Below are 26,752 nucleotides of genomic sequence, written 5' to 3'. Positions count from 1 at the left end.
TTTAGATTTCTCTAATTTTGTAATGTTATTTGTCGGTCCAAATAATCGACATCGTTAAACATTCCCGTTAAAGAACAAACATATCCATATAAGCATAATACAGTAGTTTACTCAGACAGCATGGACCAGTTTGAAGATGGAAACAAATTAAGCAAAGTCCGAAAATAATTCCATTAAAAGACCATTTAATTCAAAGGGACCATTCTAAAACCAATTTGTATGCCCAACATATTCTGTTCCCCGACATATCCTACAAATCTAGAGGGGAAACAACAATACGGGATGTCCAACAAAACAATAGCCTGTTCTGTTCTTCATCAATACAAATTGTGATCTGCTTATCAATCAATGGAGTATCAAATGAAAGAAACTAAAAGTACAAAGATAAGCCATTTCAATGCATTTAGCTTGAACGACGACCGACCAACTGGAATGGTAGATAAGAAAGGCCGAATGGAAAATTGAATCCCTAAGATGAATGTCATAATTGATTGAGCCAATGTCTAATTCATCAACTTTGTCAATATATTAGCTGAAACGGCATGCATGACTCACATCCAAGTATACTTCATTTCTCTTTCCAGCTATCCGTGGCGATTTGGTTTCGATACAGACTCTCCGTCATGAGCTGTCAAACCTAAACTCAAATCCAATGTGCTTTCGTTCAGATCTTGTCGTACTACTTTATTGTCCTGCTGAGACAGAATTGAGATCAAGTCAAATGTAGCGGTACAAAAATGAAACTGTTCTTTGTAACATTCTAAAAATAGTGACTGTTCTCAGTGACAAGAAAAAGGAGCTACAAAAATGGCCAATCAAACCAGCACCCAAGGGAAAGAAATCAAACAGATAGCAGCACACCTCATTTTCATCCATTGGAACGTCATTAATGTCGGGTTTTTCATCAAAACCGTCATTCCCGGAAGTTGGCTCAGCTACACTGGGATCAGTCTCACTTGGTTTAGCTTCATCGTCAACATTGTCTGCAGAATCGTTTTCAGCAGCTTCCCTTTCCTGCTCCTCCAACACAGCAATCTGCATGCTCAAGCAATCAAAATAATTATATGTTTTACAACCTGAAAACCCAACTGATCCCTGAAATTTGCTATAAAAAGCCATTTGGCAAACCTGTGATTATTTAATCCAAAACATAACATGAATACTCGACAAAAGCATTTGTCGTAAATGTTTCAAATGAACAAAGGCAAAAGCACTGTACATCATGCCCATGGAATGCAATTGGCAACCTCGACAACAAATCGTACAATCGGAATGTTAAAGGGATTCAATACTTCCCATATCAAATGTCATATGGTTTAGCTCTGTCAGTAAAATTACCACAACCAGGTGACTTGAAGCAACTACATGAGATGTTGTTAGACTAAAAGGATTGTTTCCACAACTCAAACTCTTGACCTTCTAATCACAAGGTATCAACATCGTTGTTTCCTACCAAGAGTTCTCCTACCGCAAAAGAAAAAGGGATATATCTATATCATATAAGTCAACTCCTCTTCCGTTCAACTACATGAGATGTTGTTAGACTAAAAGGATTGTTTCCACAACTCAAATTCTTGACCTTCTAATCACAAGGTATCAACATCGTTGTTTCCTACCAAGAGTTCTCCTACCGCGAACGAAAAAGGGATATATCTATATCATATAAGTCAACTCCTCTTCCGTTCCTATCTCCATCCCAACCATTCCACTAGCATTATATTATTGGTTTTTAAAACATTCACAAACCTCAAATTGCATCTGTGAGCATGAACACAACAAGAAACTTGATTCTCTACATCCTTTATGCATAATTTCCACATTAGCTTTACAATAAAAATTTGTAGATAAGCAAGCCAGGAATAGATTTTGGTTAATACACTGAAATCATGGATATCCTAAAAAAATTTGTCTTAGAACTTTTCACAAAAGGAATAAAATCAAATAAACATTATAGAAGCAGTTAGTAGTAAAATTCCAATTACCCAAATCTTCATTAGTCATAATAGTCTAGATAAATCCTTAAAAAAAACTTCAAAGCAGCCAACAACAAGCCAAATCAAGGTTCCGCTGAATCTAACCAGAAAATAAAACCCTTAAAACAGTATCAACCCGGGCCACAGATCACATATCGAGTAATTATGGGAAAGACACACAAAAATCAGATCCTAATTCACAGCAAATCCCCACCAAGAATATCAAGAGATAAAAGTAAAATATAAGCAGTATAAACAAGGATGAAAGCTTTAAATCACAACAACAACTAAAGATCGAAATTGAAGAAATACCCAAAGAAGGACATACCGGAATGTATTTAAATTTCCGCCTGGGAGGCTCCTCGGGCGGCGCCGCGGCATCGTCGTTGGAGGAATTGTTTGCGTTGTTGTCATTTTGGCTTTGGGATATTGGGGTCCATTTAAAAAGGACGAGATGCTTACCGTTATTACCGTTAGACGTACCATTGCTGCTATGGTGATTTTGAGAATGATTATTATTGGTGGAGGTGGTGTGACCTCCGCCGTTAGATGGCGAAACGTGAACCCATTTCTTCTTCCATCTCCTTACCGGCCCCGTGAACACAGTAGTCGGTCCGTACCGAGTGGAGGATCGACCGAATCGAACTCCCACTCCTTCCATTAACTCGGTCGCACAACACTAGATCGGTGACGAATTTGCCGTGAGTATCGAAAAAATTAAAAAAAATGGAAGTTTCGCTTCTTTGTTTTGTTTCCCCCTTTACCCCCTCTCTCCTCCTTTTATGCTTGACAGTGTGGGTTGGATTGTGTGTGGGCAGTTGTAGATTGCACGGGCGAATCAGAACCGTTTAATATCCCTAATTATTTTATTTAAGATTAACTACACCTCGGATCATTTATTTTTGTGTTATGTACATTTTTACTCATTAATTTTAAAAAACATAATATATGATTAATTAATATGTGATAATCATGAGTTAATTGTCGTTAGACTATTAACGATATGTTGAATTGACGTGAGAATTAAATAAAATAAAAAATATATCATTTTCACATTGATTATGTTAACTACATGATTGATCATTTTATATTTAAGTTTTGTACAATTTTCCTCACTCATTTCAAAAAATATAATAACTACGATCACTTTCGATTTTATTTAATTAAGATAAAATAAATTACATGCTTATTCACTAAATTTTACTCTCTTATTTTATTCACAATACTTTTAATTTTTTTTAAATTTACTCACTAAACTTTAAACATTAAACTTCTTGATTATTTTATCGTTAATTTTATAACGGCGTTATGACGTGGTGTTAAACCTCTATTCTTTACAGTCATTTCGACCAGTCAATGGTCATTTTGACCTCCTATGTGGCAAGCAAATGAAGTGCTCTTGGGACAGCAAACCTACACCGCCTTGGACGAGTTCAAATCCACTCCCCCACCTGCAAATGCACCTTTACTTTGTCTTTCAATATTTGTTCTCTTAGCTTGTTTGTGAAGTACCAAAGCGAGACGAAAGTAGCATTTGGCCATTTGGGTTCCTATATAAATACACAAGCTTGCAAGACGAGTTCTTTACGGAGTCCAGCAACAAAAAATGGGTAAGTGAGAAGAAGTTATTCTTGAGGATGTAGAATCGGTGAAATTATAAACTTTACTGTCGACGTGAAGCTCGGCCAGGAAGAATGAAACAAGAAGTAAGGATTCTTCAAGAGCAAAGGGTGATTGTCATCGGTGAATGGATATTGGAACCAATTTATCAAGGCAAAAACAATAACCTTGAACCTTGTGGTTTCCGATTTGGGATTGGTAACAAGGAAAATATCGGTTTCGCGAGCTTAAAAGCGGCGTTGGCAAGTGAGCACGTCTTGGGTGATGAGCTTGAAGACGAAGGGGGTGTGAAAGAAGATGAGGAAGAAGATGCTCCTCGTTTGGATTTTCAGGTAAGAAGAAGTCATCTAAGAAGAAAAACATAATTGCAATTATAGCCTCGAATGACGAGCTTGAAAAATGAAGAGGGTGTAAAAGAAGATGTGCCTTCATTGTCTTTATCAGATGAGAAAAAGAAAAAAAAAACAAAGTCTTCTAAGAAGATTGAAAATTCCTTCAGTGCAGCATTGCTTGAGAAAGAGGATGAAGGAGACCTCCTTGTACCTGAATTCACCACTGCTGCTGTTGTTGATAACCCACTCCCATTATTACCTCCTCTTGAACAGTCCTTCCACTCTTATTCTTCTTCTTGAGCTCTTGTTATTTGAAGTTTCAACTTCCTCTTCACTCTTGTTTTTAGTTTTAGAATCACTAGTTTCAACATTACTGGTTCCAAAACTCGAGTGTTCAATTTCCACTATGTCTGAAACTTCACTTTGCAGCTCTGCCTCATAACCCAAGGCTGCAAATGCAACACTGTTTTTCTTCTTAGATGACTTCTTACCAGGAAATACAGTAAAGCAAAAGCAGCATTTATTTTAAATGTAAATAAAAGAAGCTTTTATTTTAAATGTAAATCCTGTGTGTCTGGAAAAAATATTAAAATAATCCACATCATCACGGTGTAACTGAGAAAACGGTTGAATGATTAAAAAAATTCAAATCATGGTATAACTGAGAAAACGGCTGAGTGATTAAAAAAATTCAATATACAAAGTTCAGTGAGCAAATTGAAAAAATTGAAAGTACGGTGAGTAAAATGAAAGAAAGTAAAGTTCAGTAAATAAGAGTGTAATTTACCCATCAAAATGTGGTCACTACGAGTTAATTATCATTAAACCACTAACGATTTGTTAAGATGGTACGGTAATGAAATAAAACAGAAAATATATTATTTTCACGTGGATTATACGTGAATTAAGTTTAAAAAAAATAAAAATGTGTCATCAATTATCCATTTTCTTCAAATCCCTAAAACAAAGTCCCCTTTAAAATACTTTTCTTCAAATCCATAAAACAACACCCTTTTGATATCTATAGTAGCCTTTAAAATCCTAAGAATAAAAAGAAGAAGAAGAAAAATAAGAAGACAAGCCGATAAAGAATAATGTTATGAAATCAAGCAGTGACGATTTTAACTCGTTCTTCACAAAGACACGCCTTTAAAATCTACGTATAATCTACGTGAAAATGATGTATTTTATATTTTATTTAATTATCGTGTCAATTTAGTAAATCATTAATGGTCTAACGATAGTTAACCCATGGTGACAACATCATAATTAAATAAAAACGAATAATATATATATATATATTATGTTATGTGAAATCAGTTCGAAAAAATGGACAAAACACAAATATAAATAATTAATCATGTAGTTAAACCTTTTATTTAATACATGTTGTCAAACTTCATTCTAATCGTGAAAAATTTTAAAGGTAAATTTTATAAGGGTAAACTATACGTTTAGTAATTAAACTAATATTTTTTTTTTTGCACTTAAACTTTTATTTGTTTTAGAATCATGTTTAATATTTATTTTTTTGTTTTGTATTGGTACTTCCCCTTTAAAAACTTAGCAACTGTTATAACATGGTATATTTTATGCGTAAATTCAATCATTAATCACTCAACTATCTTATCATTCTTGTTTTGGTCACTAAAGTTTTAATTATTTTGATTTAATTATTTAACTTTCAAATTACTCATAATTTAATTACTCTAACACTCAAATTTAATTTTTTATGGGGGTAAAAACTTAGCAACTGTTATAACATGGTATATTTTATGGGTAAATTCAATCATTAATCACTCGACTATCTTATCATTATTGTTTTGGTCACTGAAATTTTAATTATTTTGATTTAATTATTTAACTTTCAAATTACTCCTAATTTAATCACTCAACTCTCAAATTTAATTTTTTATTTTAATTATATAGGAATAAAATAATAATAAGATAAATTACACATTTACTCACTGAACTTTACTCTTTCTCCTATTTCACTCATCGTACTTTTAATTTTTTAAATTTATTCATAAAACTTTGGAGATTGAATTTTTTTTCATCACTCCTCCGTTTTCCTTTTAACAGTGCGATGAAATGGAATTTTTTATTAATTTTCCATTGCCACATAGGCTTCAATTAATACTTTTTTTCTCACTCCTAACTTCATTTTCTCATACCTCTAAACAGAGAAATGAAGCTTTGGTGAGGCGACAGACGAAGCACCCTTTCAACCATTCACCGTCCAATCTCTTCTGTTCGTTGTCTGAATGATTTCAAATAGAAGTATATTAATCCCCTCATCACTATGTGTTTTCTCACCGTTCGAATCTGAAAGGTGACCCTCCAAGCATCGATGAATATCTTTAGCCGAACATGGATAGTGTCTGCAAATTTAATTAACATGTGCTAGCTAATGAGTAGATATTCGAACAGGAATGACTTGATCTCAGAAGAGCTCCAGAGAATGATTGCTTTGGTTAAGATAAATAATGGCAGTGGGTATAGGTGTAGTGATTTAGTTTTGCTTTGGTTAAAAGAAATAATGGTTTTTGAGATTGTTTGGGTAGATGTACTATGAAAATGGATATGGGTGTAGTGATTTGGATAAAAAGAAGAAAATTCTGGAAGACTAGAAAGAACAAGAAAAGCTGGGATTAGACAAATGATTTCGATAAAAAGAAGAAAATCAAACCCATCTTCCCTCGATCGCCTCATGTTCTTCACTATGATCATTCATCTCCCCTTTGTTAGGTAGCGTAAATGATTTTCTTTATACTGAAGAAGAAGCTAAGATTATTTTGGTTAAGAGAAATAATTGTTTTAGAGGTTATTTGGGTAGAGGTAACATGACAATGGGTATGAGTGTAGTGATTTGGGTGAGTATCTTTAAGGTGAAGATGTTGAAGGTTGATGATGATTAGGCTAGAAGTAGCGTAGGTGGTGGGAAGGGGATTCGGACGGTGGTTGAAGGTTATCGGAGATGTGGATAGTGGAATTTGAATGGGATTGAGAACCCCTTTTCCTCTGGGTTTTTTCTTTTGATACCTCCCTTTCTTTTCTCTTTGTTTGGTCAACGATGGTTAGAATAACAGCCGGCGATAGTCAGAACGATGATTGATATGGTGGCCAAGATTTGGGTCCATTCAAATTGAGGAAATAAATGAAGAGAAAAGGGAGGAAAATGGAGAAGAAAAGAGGAAGAAAGAGAAGAAAATGAAGGGGAAGGATTTTTTTTACATGTATTTTAATATTAATTTTTTTAATTAAGCCAGGTCATAACGAAAGTTACAAAGTTAAAGACGGAGTAATGTATGAAGTTAAGTGAGTAAATTAAAAAAAGTGAAAATACAGTAGGTAAAATAAGAGATAATAAAGTTTAGTGAGTAAGCGTGTAATTTACCCATAATAATAATAAATTTCATTGTCACAAAAATTATTAATAAAATAAATTAGAGGGATTAAAATATAAGTAATTTGAAACTTGAGTAGTTAAATTGAATTTTTTTAAGCTTTAGTGACGAAAATAAGAGTGAAAAGATAGTTGAGTGATGAATGATTTAATTTACCCATAAAAAATACCCACAGCAGTTCTGTCAAATTTTTAACGACATAGTACTAAAATAAAATATAAACTAAATATTAGGTATGATTTTGAAATAAATGAAAGTTTAGATATAAAAAAGGAACAAAAGTAATAGTCTAGGTACTAAACGTAGAGTTTACCCATTAAATAATTAATAATTAGTTTGTTTTATCATTCCTATTTTGATTTTTATACTTTTAAAAGTTTTCAATGATTGAATTATTTAATCATTCGTTTTCTCATTTACACTTTGACGGCATGGTTTATTATAATATTGTTTTCCAACCTAACAGATTTTAACTTCACGTGGAGTCCATGTTATCGTCTATTGCTTATGGCTGTTCCATCAGCTTAATATCTTGACCAGTGTATCAATCCCTACCTCAGCTTAATAACTTAACCTGTGTATCGATCCCTCAGTTTGATCTTTTCTTCCTCCTTGTTTGGAGAGATTTAATCATTCATTTCTGGTGTTGCTTTTCTCCTTCAACTGTCTTGCAGGTTTGGGGTCCCGAACTAAGAGGTTGTTGAGCAATACTTGTCAAGTGGGTTATCCAACTAGTAACGAGTAGGTCACCTTATTCCCTTACCCCAAAAATACGATTTAGAATTATGGAAGAGAGAGAGAGAGAGAGAGAGAGAGAGGGAAGGAATCTATTTAGTGATGAAATCTGTGATTCGCAAAAATTAAAATTTGTGACCCGGACCGACCCGGGAAATGTCGGGTCGGATATCCGACCCAATCAGGTATTTTTTTAAATAAAATTATCCTTTTTTGTTCGGGTTGGCGGGTCAACGAGTCGGGTCAACCAGATCAGGTATTTTTTAATACCCCTAGCTCCCGATTCCAAGGCTTTGCCTTGATTAATATGGACTAACCCGCGTCGCACATCTGGCTTTGGTGGGTGAGTCTCCCAACATGAATTTTCTGCATACAAGATTTGAACTCGAGAGCTTACGTAAGCGATATCAATCTACTTACCACTTGAACCAACCTCTATTGGTAGTATCAATATTTTTTTAGTTCTAATATGTTATCCATATTTTTATGATTTTTATTTATGAGAATTCAAATTATGTACATAAATTTTACATGTTGAGAATATCAATTTAATTTCATTCATAAACATATAAGGATGTATGTATATTAATATTAAATTTTAATAATTTTCAGAGAACAAAATATTTTTTCTAAATATTCTTAGTGAGATAAATAAAATTTTAAAATTTTTGAAGGGTCTTATAATAATTTTCCCAATTTTTGAAGGGAGTATGCCCCCTCTAGTCCCTATGTAGTTCCGCCTCTGTCCCTATTCCTAAACATAGGTGACTATAAATCTGAGATGAATATAAAAATATATATGTTCCAAGACTCTCAAATATTCATATCCCACATATATAATGCTTAGCGCATACCTCAAAGGATAATAACAAATTCTTAAAGGTTTGTGCCCTCTATTTATATTTTTAATAGGTGAGATGAAGACATTAATATATAGAAGTAGAGGTGGGTAGATGGGTTAAGGCCCGCGGGCTACCCATTAAACTCGCGGTCCGTGCGGATTTTGGACATAAAAAACCGAAGCTCGTTTAAATTGCGGGCTTTTTAGCCCGGACCGTTAAACCCGCGGGTAGCCCACGAAGCCCGCAATAGTCCGCTTAATTTAAAATTTATAAAATTTTACAGAAAATAAACTTAAAGAATTTTATAGAAAAAAAAATAAATTACCTATAAATATGATGTTACTTATAATCATTGTAGTTCTAAAATTTATTAGGGCATTTGTTATAATTCTACCGTTGCTTAATATTTTTTTCATTTACAATGTATCAAATTAATAATTCATTTTAAAAAATAAAAGTTAAAAGATTTATATAGTATTTTAGTCTTATAAAATTTACATCATTATCACTTTGGTATTTAAAAGATTTTTTTATTTAATTTTTACTTTAGTTTTTTCATGAAGTATGTTATCCATTTCGTTCTTTAATTATAAAAAGTCATGTGATATTCTAATAATATATCACATGACACGTATTATTTGGAATAAAAATAAGAAAGAAAAGTAAAAGAAAAAATTGAAAACATACTTTTCAACTTTTAAAGTCTTTTACAAAAGAAAAATTGTTAGATTTGTATAATGTTTGACTTTGTTGAATTTTTATGTTTGAATTTCTGCTTGCAAACACTTATGTGTCTTCATATTATAACCTTGAATAATCGTGTCTTATAAAAAGTATAATGTGGTTATTGTTTTATTTGTTTTTCAATTTGGTGATATAAGTGAATATTGTTTTTTTTAATTTGAGTTTAAGTAATTATATCGTTATATATATTAATGATTAAAAAATTAAAAAAATATTATTTTATAATCATTTCCGGGTATTTAAAATAAATTTTAAATATTATTTATTATTTTGATGATGCTACATTTATTTTCAAGTTACTGGATCATTTTTAAAGGTGTAGCAAGTTAGAACATTATTTTTTATTGCATTTAAAATTATTTTTATTTAACGGGCCATGTGTAAGCCCGTTTAACCCGTGAGTTAAACGAACGGGCCACGGGCCTTAAAATTCAAAACCGTTTATGATTGCGGACCTTTTAAACCGCTCCGTTTAAGCTCGTATCGTCAAAATCCGCGGACTAAACGGGCGGTAGCCCGTATACCCACCTCTAATAGAAGAAACAAATTAAAACTCACGTTAGTACATTTTACTTGAATTAAATTATTTAAACATATAAATTTGATATTCAAGTATGTCCCACACGAATTTGATATACTAGTGGGTTGTCAATTGTGAGTGGGGAATTGACTCAATATTATTCAACATTAATCAAACACAAAAAATCTTAAAGTTTGTAAGTGGTAAGTTGTAGTGCTACACATTATTATTGGCGAAATCAACGAAATAATGCAGTCGAAGTTTTTATTTCACGAGATAATGCAGTGTTCAGATTAATTGCTCGAATGGGGTATATTCTACAGTGATGGCCGTAGGTCGCCATGCACTCCGGGCGACCTACGACGTGGCAGCATCCAGACGAACCAGCATAGGTCGCCATGCACGCCCGGCGTCCAACGTTCTCGTGATGCTTTGCCCGGCTGATGCTCTGCTTTGGTGCTATGCATAGGCTATGCACGGGGCATGGGATAGGTCACCAAGAGCTTTGTTCACGTGGTCTGCTCTCCGCAAACCTCTGCTCGCATGCAGCGTGAATTCAGCTGCATTATTGCAGCACTTATTGCTGCATTATTGCAGTCCTTCAGCTCACGTGAATGGCCCATGCAAAGGTGAATAATTGAAGGAAAACGGGGGTGGTTGTATTATATATTGGATGGGGGTTAATGAGTGAAACATAAAAGAAAGAAAGGGAGAAGAGAGCAAGGGAAAAGAGGAAGAAGAAGAAAGGGAGACCACAACATCGAGGTAAGCTTTTTAATTATTTAAATTAGTTTTTTATTTTAAATTATTAGATTGTTAGTTTATGGTTTAAGGGTTTACAACATTTTAGTTAATTAGTTAGTTAGTTTAAGGTAAAAACAAAATTGTAATTAATTAGCTTGCTTGATGGTTATATTTTGGTTGTTGAATTTATATTATATAAAAAAATTAGTTAATTAGTTTAAGTTATATAAAAGAATAATTATTTAAATTAGTTAATTGTTATAAATTATTAGTTAATTAGTTTATTATTATAAATTAGGGTAAAACAAAAAATTAGTTAATTAGTTTGGTAGTTTAAGTTATATTATTGTTAGTTTAAGTTATATCATATAGAAATAAAAAATTATTTAATTAGTATGTTTGATAGTTACATATTAATAAAAATAATCAGTTAGTTTGTTAGTCGTTAATTATATATAAAAAAATATGTAATTAGTTTGTGTTAGTTAAATAGTTAAGTTATATTTATTTGTTGAATTTATATTATATAAAAAATTAGTTAATTAGTTTTTTAGTAATAAATTATAATTAAAAATCATTTATTAGTTTAAGTTATATTAAAAATAGTTTATTAGTTAACGTTATATTAAAGAATAGTTAAAGTTATATTAAAAAATAGTTTATTAGTTGTTTAAGGGAAAATTTACGTTTAACTTATATTTTAAAAAGTTTAGTTTGTTAGTTTATTAGTTTAATATATTATAAGTTATTATATTAAATTTTTTTGTTGTGTTGTGAAATAGTTAGTTAGTTAGATTATATTAGTTATATTAAATGATTTTTTAAATAGTGTTGTTTACTTTTTTTTACAGATTCATTCCAATGGCTGACCAAATTCCACTGCTGAGACTTGACAATGAACATATTTCAAGTCATTTGGGAATAATGGTGAATAAAATATTTGTTTAATGAATTATAATTAATAAATATTTGAATATTATTTTATGATGATTGTGATAATTTTTTTTGCATTATTTAATTGTAGGAGAACGAGCAGCGAGTCCTTCGTCTTCGGCTACATAAAGTGCCCAAGCCACACAGATTGATAGAAGAAAACTTGCAGGAGGCTGGATTTTGGTATGTAACATTTGTGCGAGATTACAAGTTGGTCTCAGGTTTGATCAGTGCCTTGATTGAGCGTTGGAAACCAGAAACGCACACGTTTCATTTGCAGTGTAGCGAATGTACGATAACTCTGGAGGATGTGACATTGCAACTCGGGGTCCAAACAAATGGGATGTCAGTGGTAATGTCACATGAGTTTAATAATGTGGCACAACTTTGTAGCTTGTTTCTTGGGAAAACGCCCGTACAACCAGAGTGTAAAGGGTGGCGTGTGAGGTTGTCATGGTTGAAGAATAAATTTCAGCTTCAACTAAATAGTACGGAGCACAAAATTATATATGCAACACGAGCATATATATTTCAATTGATTGGAGGTATTTTAATGCCGGATAAATCCGGTAGTTATGTTCACACTCAGTATCTTCTTTTTTTAAGAAATTTTGAGAATAATAGGCAATATAGCTGGGGATCGGCGATATTGGCGTTCTTGTATCGTGAGATGTGCAAGGCATCATTAGTCGTGAATGATAATAATACAGCAGAAATCGGTGGATGTTTGTTGCTGCTACAGTCATGGGCTTGGCATAAACTTCCATTTCTGACACCGATTAGTCGGATTGCGATTGACTTTCCTCTTGCCGGAAGGTAATATGAATTTTCTATTTTAATATAAAATATTAATTATAAAATAAAAATGACCATATTTTTTTTGATTAATATACAGATGGAGGCATAAAATTGAAGGCACGGGGTTGGTGCACAACAACATTAAAGAGTTCAGGCTGAAGATCGACATTAAGGTAAAAAAGGAGGTATGTATAATATGTTATTTTTAATTATTATTTAAATTAACTATATTATTTGATTTAAATAAATTTTATTATTTTCGTAATTTTACAGTTTAATTGGAGACCATACATGAATGAAGAAATACTTGCGTTGATACTGCACGATATTTTAGATGGGTTTCAATATTGGTGTGCTGTTACACCATTGATCAATTTTGCTTTTGTTGAGATCCAATTTGGGGATAGAGTGTTGAGGCAATTCCACTTCCACCAACCTATTCCGCGGAGTCCATGGGATCATTACCTCCTCCAAATCTTAGATGGTCGTCGTCAGGTGAATTGAGTTGAGACGCATGACCAGCTGCACAGATTTGATGGTCGTCGTAAAGAAAATGTTAATTGGGTTGAGAAGCATGAAACCTACATTAATGCTTTGAACAATAGGCCTTCATTCATGCCAACTCTTGACGACATTCAAGACGACGACTTTAATTTTGAGACTTCAGCTTACCTTGCTTATTTTTTGGATAATGGAAAGTCATTCTTGACAATAATTGTAGAGAGGCGACAATTGTTGAGGTTTAAGAAAAGATTTGGTAAAGTTGAATACTCTTTACCAAGTGGGAGTGGGAGTTCATCTCAACAACCAGAAGCGGAAATGACCGATGTGGATAATAGCGCACCACAACCGTTCGGCGATGCATACATACCAGAGTTTGTGCAGCCTGATGCATCCATCTACTCTCCCATGTTTTCGTCGACGTATGACTTTGAACACATGTCAATTCAAATGCCCCCAATGAATGAGGAGGATGGGTATCATACTCCTGAGCAACCGCAACGGCCACAACGCATCAGACGTCCGCCCCAACATTATCATTCAACAACACTCCGACATCGGCAACAATTGTAAACTAGTTTGTTAATTGTTACAAATTTAATATTGAAATTAGACTAGTGTTTTCAAACCTTAACAAATCATTACTAAATCATTAAATATTAATAATAATTTCATTATTACTAATTATTATTAAATCATTAATATCAAATCATTAAATATTAATAATAATTTCATTATTACTAATAATTACTAAATCATTATTATAATTTCATTACTAGTTATGTAACGGAAATATGGTTAATTGAATAAAACATTGTTCATTGTTCAAGTCATAAATCATTACTATCAAATCATTATTAAATCATTAATATCAAATCATTAAATATTAATAATAAAATATTATTACTAATCATTACTATCAAATCATTAAATATTAATAATAATTTCATTATTACTAATCATTACTAAATCATTAAATATTAATAATAATTTCATTATTACTAATCATTACTAAATCATTATTATCAAATCATTAAATATTAATAATAAATTATTATTACTAATCATTACTATCAAATCATTAAATATTAATAATAATTTTATTATTACTAATCATTACTAAATCATTACTATCAAATCATTAAATATTAATAATAATTTCATTATTACTAATCATTACTAAATCATTACTATCAAATCATTAAATATTAATAATAATTTCATTATTACTAATCATTATTATAATTTCATTACTAGTTATGTAACGAAAATATGGTTAATTGAACCAAACATTGTTCATTGTTCAAGTCGTAAATCATTACTATCAAATCATTACTAAATCATTAATATCAAATTATTAGATATTAATAATAAATTATTATTACTAATCATTACTAATCATTACTATCAAATCATTAAATATTAATAATAATTTCAATATTACTAATCATTATTAAATCATTAGTATTAATTCATTAAATATTAATAATAAATTATTATTACTAATCATTACTATCAAATCATTAAATATTAATAATAAATTATTATTACTAATCATTACTATCAAATCATTAAAAATTAATAATAATTTCATTATTACTAATCATTACTAAATCATTAATATCAAATCATTAAATATTAATAATAATTTCATTATTACTAATCATTACTAAATCATTACAATCAAATCATTATTATTACATTATTATTAAATTATTATTATAATAATTATTATAATGATTATTATTAAATCATTATTATAATGATTATTATCAAATCATTACTAAATCATCAAATCATTAAATATTTAAATCATTGTTAAATCATTATTATAATGATTATTACTAAATCATTATTATAATGATTATTATCAAATCATTATTATATTGATTATTATCATATCATTACTAAATCATCAAATCATTAAATATTAAATTCATTATTAAATCATTATAATGATTATTATCAAATCATTTTTATGGTTAATTGAACCACACGTCCATTCAAATCTATTCAAGTCCTCGAATTATAAATGTCATATCAATTAGGTCCCTCTATTTAAAAACTCCGGTCGAATATTTTATCGACAAAAATTACATAATTTCAACTTAAATGTGAATATATAATAATTTATCACCCTATTAGTAAATCATTATTATTATAATTTCATTATTATTAATAATTACTAATCATTACTATCAAATAATTAAATATTAATAATAATTTCATTATTACTAATCATTACTATCAAATCATTAAATATTAATAATAGATGGGTGCCTCAGACTGCACAAACTCTGGTATGTATGCCGGGACAATATTAGTTATGTAACGAAATTGGCGTTAATTGAACCACACATAATCCGGATAAATACATAGAAATACATATATGATTAGTAATGATGAGGCCTATATCTTGGTAAATTAGGACAATTGTTTTTTGAATGGCCTTCACCCCTACATAATCTGCATCTCTTTGCTTGACCTCTCTCTCTAGCATGGAAATCCATACTGGTATGAATTCGAGTGGACTCAGGTTGACCCTTCTATCTTCTGCGAAGCATTGGATTTGGTAGTCATTCATCGTGATTTTTTTTGGGCCAATATGATTCATTCGGGATCTGTCTGAACGCATAGCTGTAGACATTTAATATCCTACGTAGGTGGAAGCATTCATCAACATAAGTGTATGCGCTTACACCAGCATACATACATTCAGCGACTGCATGAGCACATGGATATTTCCATGCCTGAAAACGACCACAATCACACCATTTGTGTCGTAAATCAACTCTAAATATTTGGTCTTCTCCTCCGACGTTACGGCGTATGCACGACACGACAAAAGTATGACCAACTCGGTCGAAATTATGAACAACCATTGATGTTGTCAATCGCTCATTTGCTTCCATTGATTCCACCACTGTAGGAGCCCAAGTTTGACCTCTATTTATGAGACTCTCAATTTCCTTACCTTTGTCCGACCAAACTTTAGCCAATCTAAAGTATGTCTCTTTCACCACACTCGTTATTGGGAGATGGCGTGTACCTTTTAGTACAGAATTAATGGCCTCAACAAGGTTTGTGGTCATATGTCCATATCTCCGACCTTCATCGTATGCTTGCGACCATTTTTCCCGCGGTATTTTTGAAGCCCCCCACTTCCAAACACGCTGATCATCGTAAAATACCTTCAAATTCTCCAATCTCTTGTCAAAATTTGATCGACGTAGTTCGTATCCTGTTCCATAATATATTTTGTTAAACCGCAATTAAAAAAACCACGTAAAAATGCACAAATATTGTAAATAAAACTTACCCATGCTGACTATCTCGCTACGAATATGTGCGTTATGAAACTGGTCGATACTATTCTTACCAATATGACGGATACATAATGTCAGATATGCATACGGAGGTATCCAACGACTTCCTGGTCGTTCAATTGCCGCCAAAATACCCGTTACTCTATCGGATATCAAGCAAACTCCATCTTCACGAACGACATATTGACGTAGATTGGTCAGAAAGAAATCCCAAACCTCTGTTGTCTCACCCTCAACAATGGCGAATGCAATTGGGAAGATATTTCGCTCACCATCTTGAGCAACTGCCATCAAAAGTACATGCCTATATTGACCATACAACCACGTACCATCTACTTGGATCATACGTTTGCAAAATGAAAATCCTTCAATACATGCCTTGAATGCCCAAAATAGTCTATGAAATATTTTTTTCCCTCGCAGAAGTTGACCTTCTTCGTCATATGCGGGCATGGTTTGAGACTTCACTATGGTTCCTGGGATAAATCGCTTCATTGCTTGTAGCAAATGTGGTAGCTCATTGTACGATGTATCCCAATCTCCATACGTCAGCTTCATTGCCTTCATCTTCGCATTCCACACCTTGCCATATTTTACTTGATATCCAAATTGGCTTCGAATAGATGCAGCTAACACTGAACAAGATATCCTTGGATCCTTTTCAACCATCGCCTTCACGTATTCACATATTACATCGGAGTCCAATAGTCGATGGTCTTGTTCGATGGAGTTTCGCAAACATGTGTGCCGACCATTGTACCTCGTGATGACCCAAACATCGTGCCTTTGATTTTTCGACACTCTGATCTTCCACTTGCACTCTGGGCCATATTTTACACACTTTGCGTATAGGGTTTTCTGGTTAGACTCTGCAACATGGACATCAACATGGCATTTGATGCAGTACTCTTTAATCGCCAGCGTAGCTTCATTTTTTCCTCTGAATTGCACCCCAACTGAAAATTCACCAGAATTATCGAATGATTCAGTCATTTGGTACAGAGGTAAATGTGGCATGTCTGGGAATTCAGGTGCCCTCATCGCATCATAGTCTATCTCGTACATGTGAGGAGTAGCTTCATACGGTGCCGGAACTTCATCAATTGCACCTCCACAAAAAATATTTTCGTCGTCGCCCAAAACGGGTTCTTCAGTTTCTTCATCTTCGCTTGTATCATCGTGAATTTCTCCCCATCGATTTTCAGCGTCAATATCAACAACCAATTCCGGTATATTTCTCGTCTCATACTCTGTTGTTACAGATGTCCCCCCGACTTCATTTACACTTTCCAATAGTGCCATAAAACTGTTCGAGAACATGTATGTCGGCTCCTCAAACTGACTATATAAAGCCATTTCAGATGGATTTTGAGCCACACCTCTTGATGACCCAAGAACATCACATATGTTACGCACATCAACAAATAACTCAATAACTGCTATATTGGTTGACTCATGTAATCTAACCATGGTTCCAATATCATCATCTTCTTCAAGTAGAACTGCAACATATCTGACTGGGTTGGGGCATATCATAAACCTATACCTCAAACCATCAACTGCAGCTCGAATTTTTCTTTCTATCTTATGCTTCATTTCTATAAATGTGATGTCTTTTTTTGAACATCATATTTATTGGTTTTTCATACTGAAAAACTACTCCGACCTCATTTTCCATAATTTTTCCATTATAATGGACAATCGTGAAAAAGTTGTTGCTCATTTTCTCTACAAATAAAAAAATTAATTAATTTAGATTAAAATATTAGATAAGATAATTTCATAAAACATTAAATCATTAAATATAATATAATATACTATTATATTAATGATCAAATAAAATTTGTTATTTAACTTGATTAATTGATTGATTATTAATATTACTAATAATGATTTAATAATTATTATTAATCTAATGATTTGATATTTAATGATTTAATAATAATATAATTTAGTCATGATTACTAATAATTATTTATTATAAATATTTAATGATTTAGATTTGATACTAATCATTTAGTAATTATTACTAATAATCATGATTAGTTTGATAATATTTTTTATTTTTTAAAAATATCAAACAAATTTGTTAGGCAAAATATCGTGATAATGTATTGGCCGGATTATTTCATTCAATTAATTTTTACTCCTTACTAATTTACACATACAATATAAATTAAACAAAATATTTTTTTTTAAAACAACACTAAATATTTTTAAACACAATATTTTTTTTAAACAGAAATTATCTCGCACAAATTAATTTATATAATCTAATATAAACTTACCAACTAACTAATTTACACATACACAACAACAAAAAATGGACAACAAAAAATAATAAATTACTCACGTATTTATGCCTTCCTCCTTTCCTTTCTTTTCCTTCTTTGTTTATTTCTTCGAACATGGACAAATGTTGTGGAATAATGCCCTGTATGTGTAAACCGTTTAATTTATTTAAACAACAGTAGCTCCCACAAATTAATTTTATATAATCTAATATATTATAATATAACTTAAACTAATAAACTATTTCTTTATTATAATATAACTTAGTTAAAATAACACACTAATTAAGCACTAATTAATTTTTTTTATAATATAACTTCAACTTCAAAGAACAACCTAATATACGTTTAAAGACACTAACAAATTAATTAATATTTTTTTATATTTAATAACTTAAACTAATAAACTAATTAACTAATTTTTTATATAATATAATATATAATTTAAACTAACAAACTAATAATTTATACTAACAAACTAATTAACTAGATTTTAGTTTTACCCTAAACCCTAAACTAACAAACTAATAATTTAATATAATAAACTAAATTAAACAATAAAAAATTACCTCACGAACTATGTCTTATCCTTTATCTTATTTTCTTCTTCTTCCTTTTCTTGCTCTCAGCAAAGTTTATATGTGCTTATGCTTATGCTCCTGGTTCTGCTTTTGCTTCTACCCTAAACCCCATATCATTTATATAAAGCAAAAAAACGTTGTACAGAGTCATTAAATTTGACTATTGAAGAAAATAATATTAGGATTGAATCGTATAACTATTGAGCATTGAAAGTCTTCAATTGAACAGCAATATTTGTTGCATTTAGCAGCTAAATTAACGCTGCAATCATGCAACTATGGATGCAACGCATGCAGCTACGGATGCAGGAATCTCCCAACTATGGATGCAACGCATGCATGAGTGATAGGGTTAAAGCTTGGTCGCGATGCAGGAATCTCCCAGCTATGGATGCAACACATGCATGAGGGATAGGGTTAAAGTTTGGGTGTGGTGCAGGAATCCACAGCTTGGTCGCCGGGACTCCATGGCGACCTACCATGTCGCCGGGACTCCATGGCGACCTACACACTTTGGTCACCGATCTCCCCATGCACTGATCTCCCCATGCATGCACCGATCTCCCCCCATGCGTGCATGCACCGATCTCCCCCCCCCCATACACACCATGCAGCTCCCGCTCCTTGGTTGCTCTGAGTGCATGGCGACCTCCTTGGTCGTTGGGCGTGCATGGCGACCTCTTTGGTCACTGTATAATTAACCCTATCTCAGCAAATAATATGTCCACAGCATTATCTCGTGAAAAAAAAAATCGAGAATATTATCTTGTGGAATCAGCCCATTATTATATATGTTTTCTTTAGAAAGAAAATAATGACTTCGTAATAAATAATATTTGAGCGATTCTTTAACTATTTAATTTCACATCAAACGTCTCAATGAATGAAATAGATAGTGTTAACAATCATGTTGATGGCCCGTGACGAGATTGAGTGGGAAGAAATGTCAAGTCCCAGGAACACAGAGAACATTAACCTCACATCCTATAGGAGATGTGACAAATCGAGGGAACTAAACGAAAGAATGAGAAAGAAGTAACACCACAACATATAACTCCCCATTAAGGTTTCATGTATATTAGTCGATGATTAATTGGCTTAATGTTACACTGTACAAAGTGAAAACAAAGAATACCTCTATCTAAAGCAAATGGAGACCAGGATAGCAACACCATATACAAAATCATTTTCGAAACCATGTATTCGTACATGCTCGGGAAAGGAACGAGACGATAGGCTGCATCAGCCACATATTTAAGGATGTCCCAGTCTTTCCTGCAAGATATGCCCGAGCTTTACGAGAAGGTTTTGCTGCTCCTCGAAAGTAAGTTTCGTCAAGATCTGCATAGCAAGAAACAATTATAAGCATCGCAGCGTTTACGGTTATAGTTCCAAGACAAACAGAAGAACAGCCTAAAAGATCTTTTACCTGGTCCAAGATCATTTCAATCGAGATGCCTTGGCACACAATGAATGACTGGTGATAGATGTATGCAAACACCGCCATCACCATCTACATGTAATGATCGAGTATGTCAGAGTCGCATAGATATACTGAAGCAACGCTCTATGTAGGTGGAAAAACTTCAAAAGTTTGAACATATCTGTATAGGACACAACCTATATCTATCACTGACGCTCGAGTTTGAGTAATATAGATGACTCAACATTTAACTGAAATGTTTGATTAGGATGAAAAGTTAGAATTTTTGCACCTGCCAATCCATTCTATCTGTAATTCCACCATGCCCGGGAATGCTATCTCCAAAGTCCTATAGCAAATATTAAAAGTTGGAGTTAACAGAATTTATAGCAAAAATCTGAAGAGAGAACAGGAAAGAAGTTCATACCTTGATTTTAAAAGCTCTTTTGAAACCACTTGCAAAAAAGCCCCCGAAAGGTGCTACGATTGATGCAAACAAACCAAGGCATAAAGCATGCCACTGAACTGGCAAAATAGAGATCTCTTGCCAAGGTAACTACATAAAATAACAAACTAACCTTTAAACCTGTTCCTATCAAAGTTACCGGCGTTATTTATTAATTTTTTTTATTAATATGAGGTGAATACAAGATAATATCTATTCAAAAGACTCAATCATTTGTCAATGAACGCTCTATACCCTGCATACGTGGTGCTCAAACCCGGGACCTCAAGGCATAACAATAATCCCTTAACCACTGAGGTCGCTAGGTTCGTGCAAAAGTTCCCGGCGTTAGAATATATGTTACAAGGACTTTTCATTCTCCCGAAAGTACTCAAGCCCAGCATACGCATATTTGAACATGGAATAGATGTATGATCCTCCAGATATGTGAAAATACTTGAGAAAAGTTGGGCCATGTCAGAAACATACCTGGAACTCATCCTTGAGTCCAAGTAACATAGCTTAAAATTTGACATCAGGACTTAAAAGGACCCAAGCACTTTGACTTGAGATGATAATCATTCAACAAACTGACAGAGATGAAGACACTAAACCTATATGCTACAAGCAGATCTCGTCCACCATAGCGGTTAATATTTTAGTGAGAGACGCATTCAAATTGAACAATAAGCTTTCTGTTGACAGTCTACTAGAATTGAAACATATAGTGTTTCCCTTTAAACAAGGGAATTCGGAACGATCACACAAGAAATCCATGTTGAAACTTTTATGGGCAAATTAAATCACAATCCTCTCTTTCAAGTAAAACCAGATCGTACCAACTCAAGGAATAAATATGGCAATAGATTCAGATACAATAATATGTAAGCTTACCAGTTGACGAATCCATCCTGGTAAAGTATAATATTCTGGCTTAAACAAAGGACCTGGGTCACATTGAAGCCAACCAGTTGATAAATCCTGCAACCAGTACCCTCACACCATGACTTTTCTGAAAAACGAAGTGGAATGCTGTGCTTCTTGAAGAATCAAAGAATAGGATTGTGATCCAATAATTACCTTCCTTGGACAGGTTAGCCACTGGAAACGACCCAAGATATTTGCAAGCTGCATGTGCAAAAATTTACACCATGTTTATGAACACATTTTAGGATGAAAATATGTAAATAAAACAAAAGGAACAAAACTTTCACAGATGATTAAAGATATACAATGAAAATATGCGAAGAAAATGAAAACAAAAATGAGTGTTTATAGCAAACTTGTTCTTCAGCTTAAGAAAATGAAAATATACAAAAGGCACTAACACTGGATATTACAGGTTTAGGATGGGCGTCAAATTCATGCTTAAGAGAACGAGTTAAATAAATCCTCTACAAATGAAGGTTGAGAATGATGCTTTTCACTGCATAATCTATTAAACTTGTCAACACAGAGAATGCTACTACGGCATTAACCTTTTCATTAAGATTGGATTTGAATATTATTGTCACCTGGACTATTGCATTGTATTTGGAATTTGTAGTTTAGTGAATTTTCCTACCAATAGAGGTAAAACCGGAAGAAGATAAATGAAACCCTGACTACAAAGACGATGGAGTCAAATGCAAAATAGAAAAAAAATGCTCACCACAAATGCAGAGATCATAGTTGTAACTGAAGCTCCAATAAATCCCTCCCATGTTTTCTTTGGAGATAATTTGATTAATGGTGTTCTTCCAAAGAAGAACCCAACAATATAAGCAAAAAATGTCGTTGATAACAATAAGTGATGCTGGAAGAAGAAACCTGGAAAGAAATGACGTCTTTTGTTAAGCAAGAAGAAGACAGCGGTGAAGAATAGGGAAAGAGACAATACAGTCTAAGTATCAACATTCAAATGATTAAAATTACAAAACAGAGATCCTTCTTTATTTTTCATCTTGACTGTGTCCATCTGTTATTAAGAGACCCAGTAGGAAGCATGTTACAGAAGGAAAAGTTACCAAAAAATTCCTTCAAAGATGTTGGCCACAGTAAAGGATGACTGTGTGAATACCACAATCAGAATCATGTGCGTCCATGCATACTGGCGAAACTGATACTTGTACATGTTCTTCTTCAATGTAAGAATAAACCACATAAAACCTGATCCCAAGAACCCAACACAAAAGAGGAAAAGATATCAATGGTCTTGGGCATTATTTTATGCAAAAAGGTGAAATAACCATATGACAAGTAAGAAAACAATATAGGCATTCACAGAAAAAAGAAAAACTAGCCCCACTTTGGTCCAAATTGAAATTTAAGATATCAATTGATGCATCCTAGACATTATTATTCTTCCATGTTTTCAATCAGAATACGTAAATAAAAAGCTTAACAAACCTGCAATGTACAAGAAGTAACAGATAGCCATTTGATGCTTGATAAGGCTGCTGGCAAACTGATACAAATACTTGTCCGGGGTTACAGAATTGACTAGTGGTTGATTGAGAAGGCGACCATATACAAATAACATTGCAGTGAAGAAGAAGTGCCTGCCATGAAACAAAGATGAATACATTCTAATGAAATGGAAAAACAGGCTAGTAAGATTCAAGACTAACTTCTATGAGGCGAAAAATCTTAGTAGCTGTAGGAAAATGTAGATTCTCACAAATTTAATAGCCTAAATCCTGGAAGGTGCCTATCTTCATGTGCTTTCCTGAGTAGATTAAATAGTTCTCTCGCCATAAATATTTGGATCACCACCACCATAGCTGTAATATAGAGATGACCCATGTAGACAATCAATGCAAAACCCCCAATCATCCAAACAGTAGAGTATGTCCGGATCCACATTGATTTGTACTTGTCACGGTAATCAAGTGTGCCTGGTTCTTCTTAAACTGCTTCAGGACTGATCTGAACATCATTTCCAGAAATCTCCTCGAACTCAGCAAATTCCTATGTTTCAGCTTCGGTATTGAAGCTACTTGATTCTATGGTTGACCTGTCTTTGTACATCACATTCTAATTGAAAATGACATCTCTGCTTCTGATGATCTTCCGATTTTCGTAGTCCCAAAACCGGTAACCGAACTCATCACCACCATAACCAACAAAGACACATTTGTTGGATTTGGCATCAAGTTTATTTCTTGAGAAAATAACCTCAGTGACCGAAAATGCCTTTTAATATACGATTTTAACCAACCTTTTTTGGATTTGCGAAAATGACTAACAAATTCACAACGCGAACTCCAATTTCGCAACCTAGTTTCCAAATTCGCAACGCGAATTTGTAAATCACAACACATAAGTCAAATTCGCAACGCGATTTCCAAATTCGCAACATTGAATTTCAAATTCGCAACTGAATTTCAAATTCGCAACTCGATTTTCGAATTCACAACACGAATTTAATTTCGCAACAGGTTTTAGTTACGCAACACAAATATTTTGGGTATATAACTACACAGTAGCATCAACTCATAACCTAAATCCCTAAATCATAACTCATTCCATCTCCATCTATCACTCTCTCCGGCGACATCCATTCCTATATCCAACGATCATTCCCCATCTATAATTTTTTTACATAATTTTATTTCTATATAATTTTTCAATGATTTCTCTCCCAAATTATCAACTATCAACTTAATAAATGTATGTTTTTCTCTAAGTTAGTGATGATATGTAGTTTATAGCTCGTTTGTTTAGTAAGTTAATTTACAATTTGTAGAATGAAATCATCTGATGTTGATCATGTTTGGATATATTTGTGTTTTGGAGTGTCATGGGAGAATGTTCATGGTGTTTTACAATATGTGCCTTTACCCATGAATCTTCAATTAAAACTGTCATTAAAAAAGTTAAATTATGAAACTCTAATGTTACGTGTTGCAAAGAAATTGAATTTAGAGTCTTTAAGTGGATTTAGGTTATCTTATCAGAGAAAATGTAAAGTTTATTTGTTAACCGATAATGAAGATGTTGAACGATTCATTGCTTACATTAGTGTTTCGCAAGAAGATAATGTTACATTGTATGTTGTTGAACCTAGAAGTAGTGAAGTTGGGTCAGTAGCGGGTAGTAATCAACTAAGTTCTTCAACCCCAGTTTATGGTGCTCACAATGTACAACGTTGTTATCAACCTCAAAATTTAATGGTTCCACCACAATTTCATCACCAAGAAAATTTTGTTTCACCACATTTCCAATACCAAACACAATCTCAAAACCCACAACCTTTCCCTAATCCAAATCCCAATCCCAATCAACTTTCAGCACCAAATTCCAGTTTTCGTATTGACCAGTTAGACGATGATGAGTCAACAGAAAAAATTGTGAGAACTAGTTAGTATTTGAAATTTGATCTTGGTCAATACCCGGACTTTGATCTTAGTCAATACTTGGATTTTGATGATGTTTCAGAAGAACAAACAGACCCTGCATGTAATGATTTTGATATTGGTCAATACCCGAATTTTGATGAAACAGCCGCTGCCGAAGAAGATGTTGTTGATGATAATGAGGAGGAAGTTACGACTGTGAATGAACATGATAAACATCCATTCTGTAATTCATATAACTCTGAAGAAGAAGAAGAAGAAGAAGAAGTTCCCGAAGAAAAGAAAAAGAAGAAAATGCCACGGGAGTATAACTGGAATATGCCAGAATTACTTCAGATACCGGAAGAAGAGTTGGTAAAGATAACAGTTGATTGTTACACAAAAGTTATTCATATCAAGAAAAATGATTGTTTTGATACAAAGGAAGACTTGAAGATAGCTTTGTATACGAAATGTGTGGAAGATGACTATCAACTAAAAGTTAACAAATCAAACAAAGATCGTTTCGAAACAAGGTGTATGATTGACAAAAACTGTGTGTGGCGTATGATTACAAAGAGGATAAAAGATTGTGAAATGTTTCAAGTTATGACTTTTATTGATAAACATACATGTTCAAGAACCCAAGTTTTTCCTCACCATAGACAGGCAAACAAAAATGTGTTGGGTGGTTTTCTGGCTGAGTTAATGTTTTTGAATGACAGGGTATATCGGGGACATGAAATTATGATTGACATGAATGCTCGGTTTAAGATTAGTATCTCATATTCTCAAGCTTGGAGAGCCAAATTTTATGCATTGGAATTGTTGAAGGGGTCACCAGAAGCATCGTTTGCCCAACTGTCGGCTTATTGTCACAATTTAAAGCTGAAAAATCCTGGGTTGGTAACTCATATCAAAATAGATAGAGATGGATGATTTGAGTTGTTGTTTATCGCCATTGGTGCTGCGGTTAGTAAATCAATGTAATTTTGTTGACTCATTTTTGTTAGTTACATGCATTTCACATTTAAATGATTATATTTCTTGTGTATATTATTTTGTAGATTCGTTCGTTTATTACTTGCATGCGCCCAATTATTATAGTTGATGTAGCACATTTGAAATGTCGATACCTTGGAGTAAACTTATTAGGAGTAGCCATAGATGCTAACAATGGGATACTGCCAATAGCTTACGGGGTTGGCAAATCTGAAACCT

At 32.9% G+C, this 26,752-nt stretch overlaps 2 protein-coding genes across 3 annotated transcripts; both read right to left on the bottom strand.

Moving 5' to 3' along the window:
• Nucleotides 1-283: 283 nt before the first annotated feature.
• Nucleotides 284-2,706, bottom strand: LOC120195824 (lateral signaling target protein 2 homolog). 2 transcript variants are annotated; one of them, XM_039197760.1, is made up of 3 exons: nt 2,302-2,706; nt 862-1,035; nt 284-695 (listed from the first exon to the last, which is right to left on the bottom strand). In XM_039197760.1, the coding sequence occupies exons 1-3, from the start codon at nt 2,632-2,634 to the stop codon at nt 585-587; spliced, it is 618 nt and encodes a 205-aa protein (XP_039053691.1). In that variant the 5' UTR covers nt 2,635-2,706; the 3' UTR covers nt 284-584. The 2 variants fall into 2 exon arrangements, with proteins under 2 accessions (XP_039053691.1, XP_039053692.1); XM_039197761.1 differs by having other exon boundaries at nt 284-692.
• A 17,756-nt stretch (nt 2,707-20,462) lies between these two features.
• On the bottom strand, nt 20,463-24,080 carry LOC120195765 (phosphatidate cytidylyltransferase 2-like). Its single transcript, XM_039197688.1, is given in 11 exon segments — nt 20,463-20,688; nt 20,777-20,860; nt 21,063-21,119; nt 21,198-21,326; nt 22,110-22,196; nt 22,296-22,343; nt 22,867-22,983; nt 22,985-23,024; nt 23,222-23,363; nt 23,604-23,755; nt 23,875-24,080. Coding segments are annotated over 11 exon segments (1,128 nt in total). The 5' UTR covers nt 24,060-24,080; the 3' UTR covers nt 20,463-20,601.
• Between the last annotated feature and the right edge of the window lie 2,672 nt (nt 24,081-26,752).

Source organism: Hibiscus syriacus, unplaced genomic scaffold, assembly GCF_006381635.1.
Source record: "Hibiscus syriacus cultivar Baekdansim isolate YM2019G1 unplaced genomic scaffold, ASM638163v2 tig00117021_pilon, whole genome shotgun sequence".
Lineage (NCBI taxonomy): Eukaryota > Viridiplantae > Streptophyta > Magnoliopsida > Malvales > Malvaceae > Hibiscus > Hibiscus syriacus.
This window is presented reverse-complemented; position numbering and strand designations above follow the sequence as displayed.

Coding starts and splice junctions, on each gene's coding strand:
- LOC120195824 (XM_039197760.1), bottom strand. CDS start 2,634: ATGGAAGGAGTGGGAGTTCGATTCGGTCGATCCTCCACTCGGTACGGA. Junction 1,036..2,301: donor GGAAATTTAAATACATTCCG/GTATGTCCTTCT, acceptor TTGAGCATGCAG/ATTGCTGTGTTGGAGGAGCA. Junction 696..861: donor TTCCAATGGATGAAAATGAG/GTGTGCTGCTAT, acceptor ATTCTGTCTCAG/CAGGACAATAAAGTAGTACG.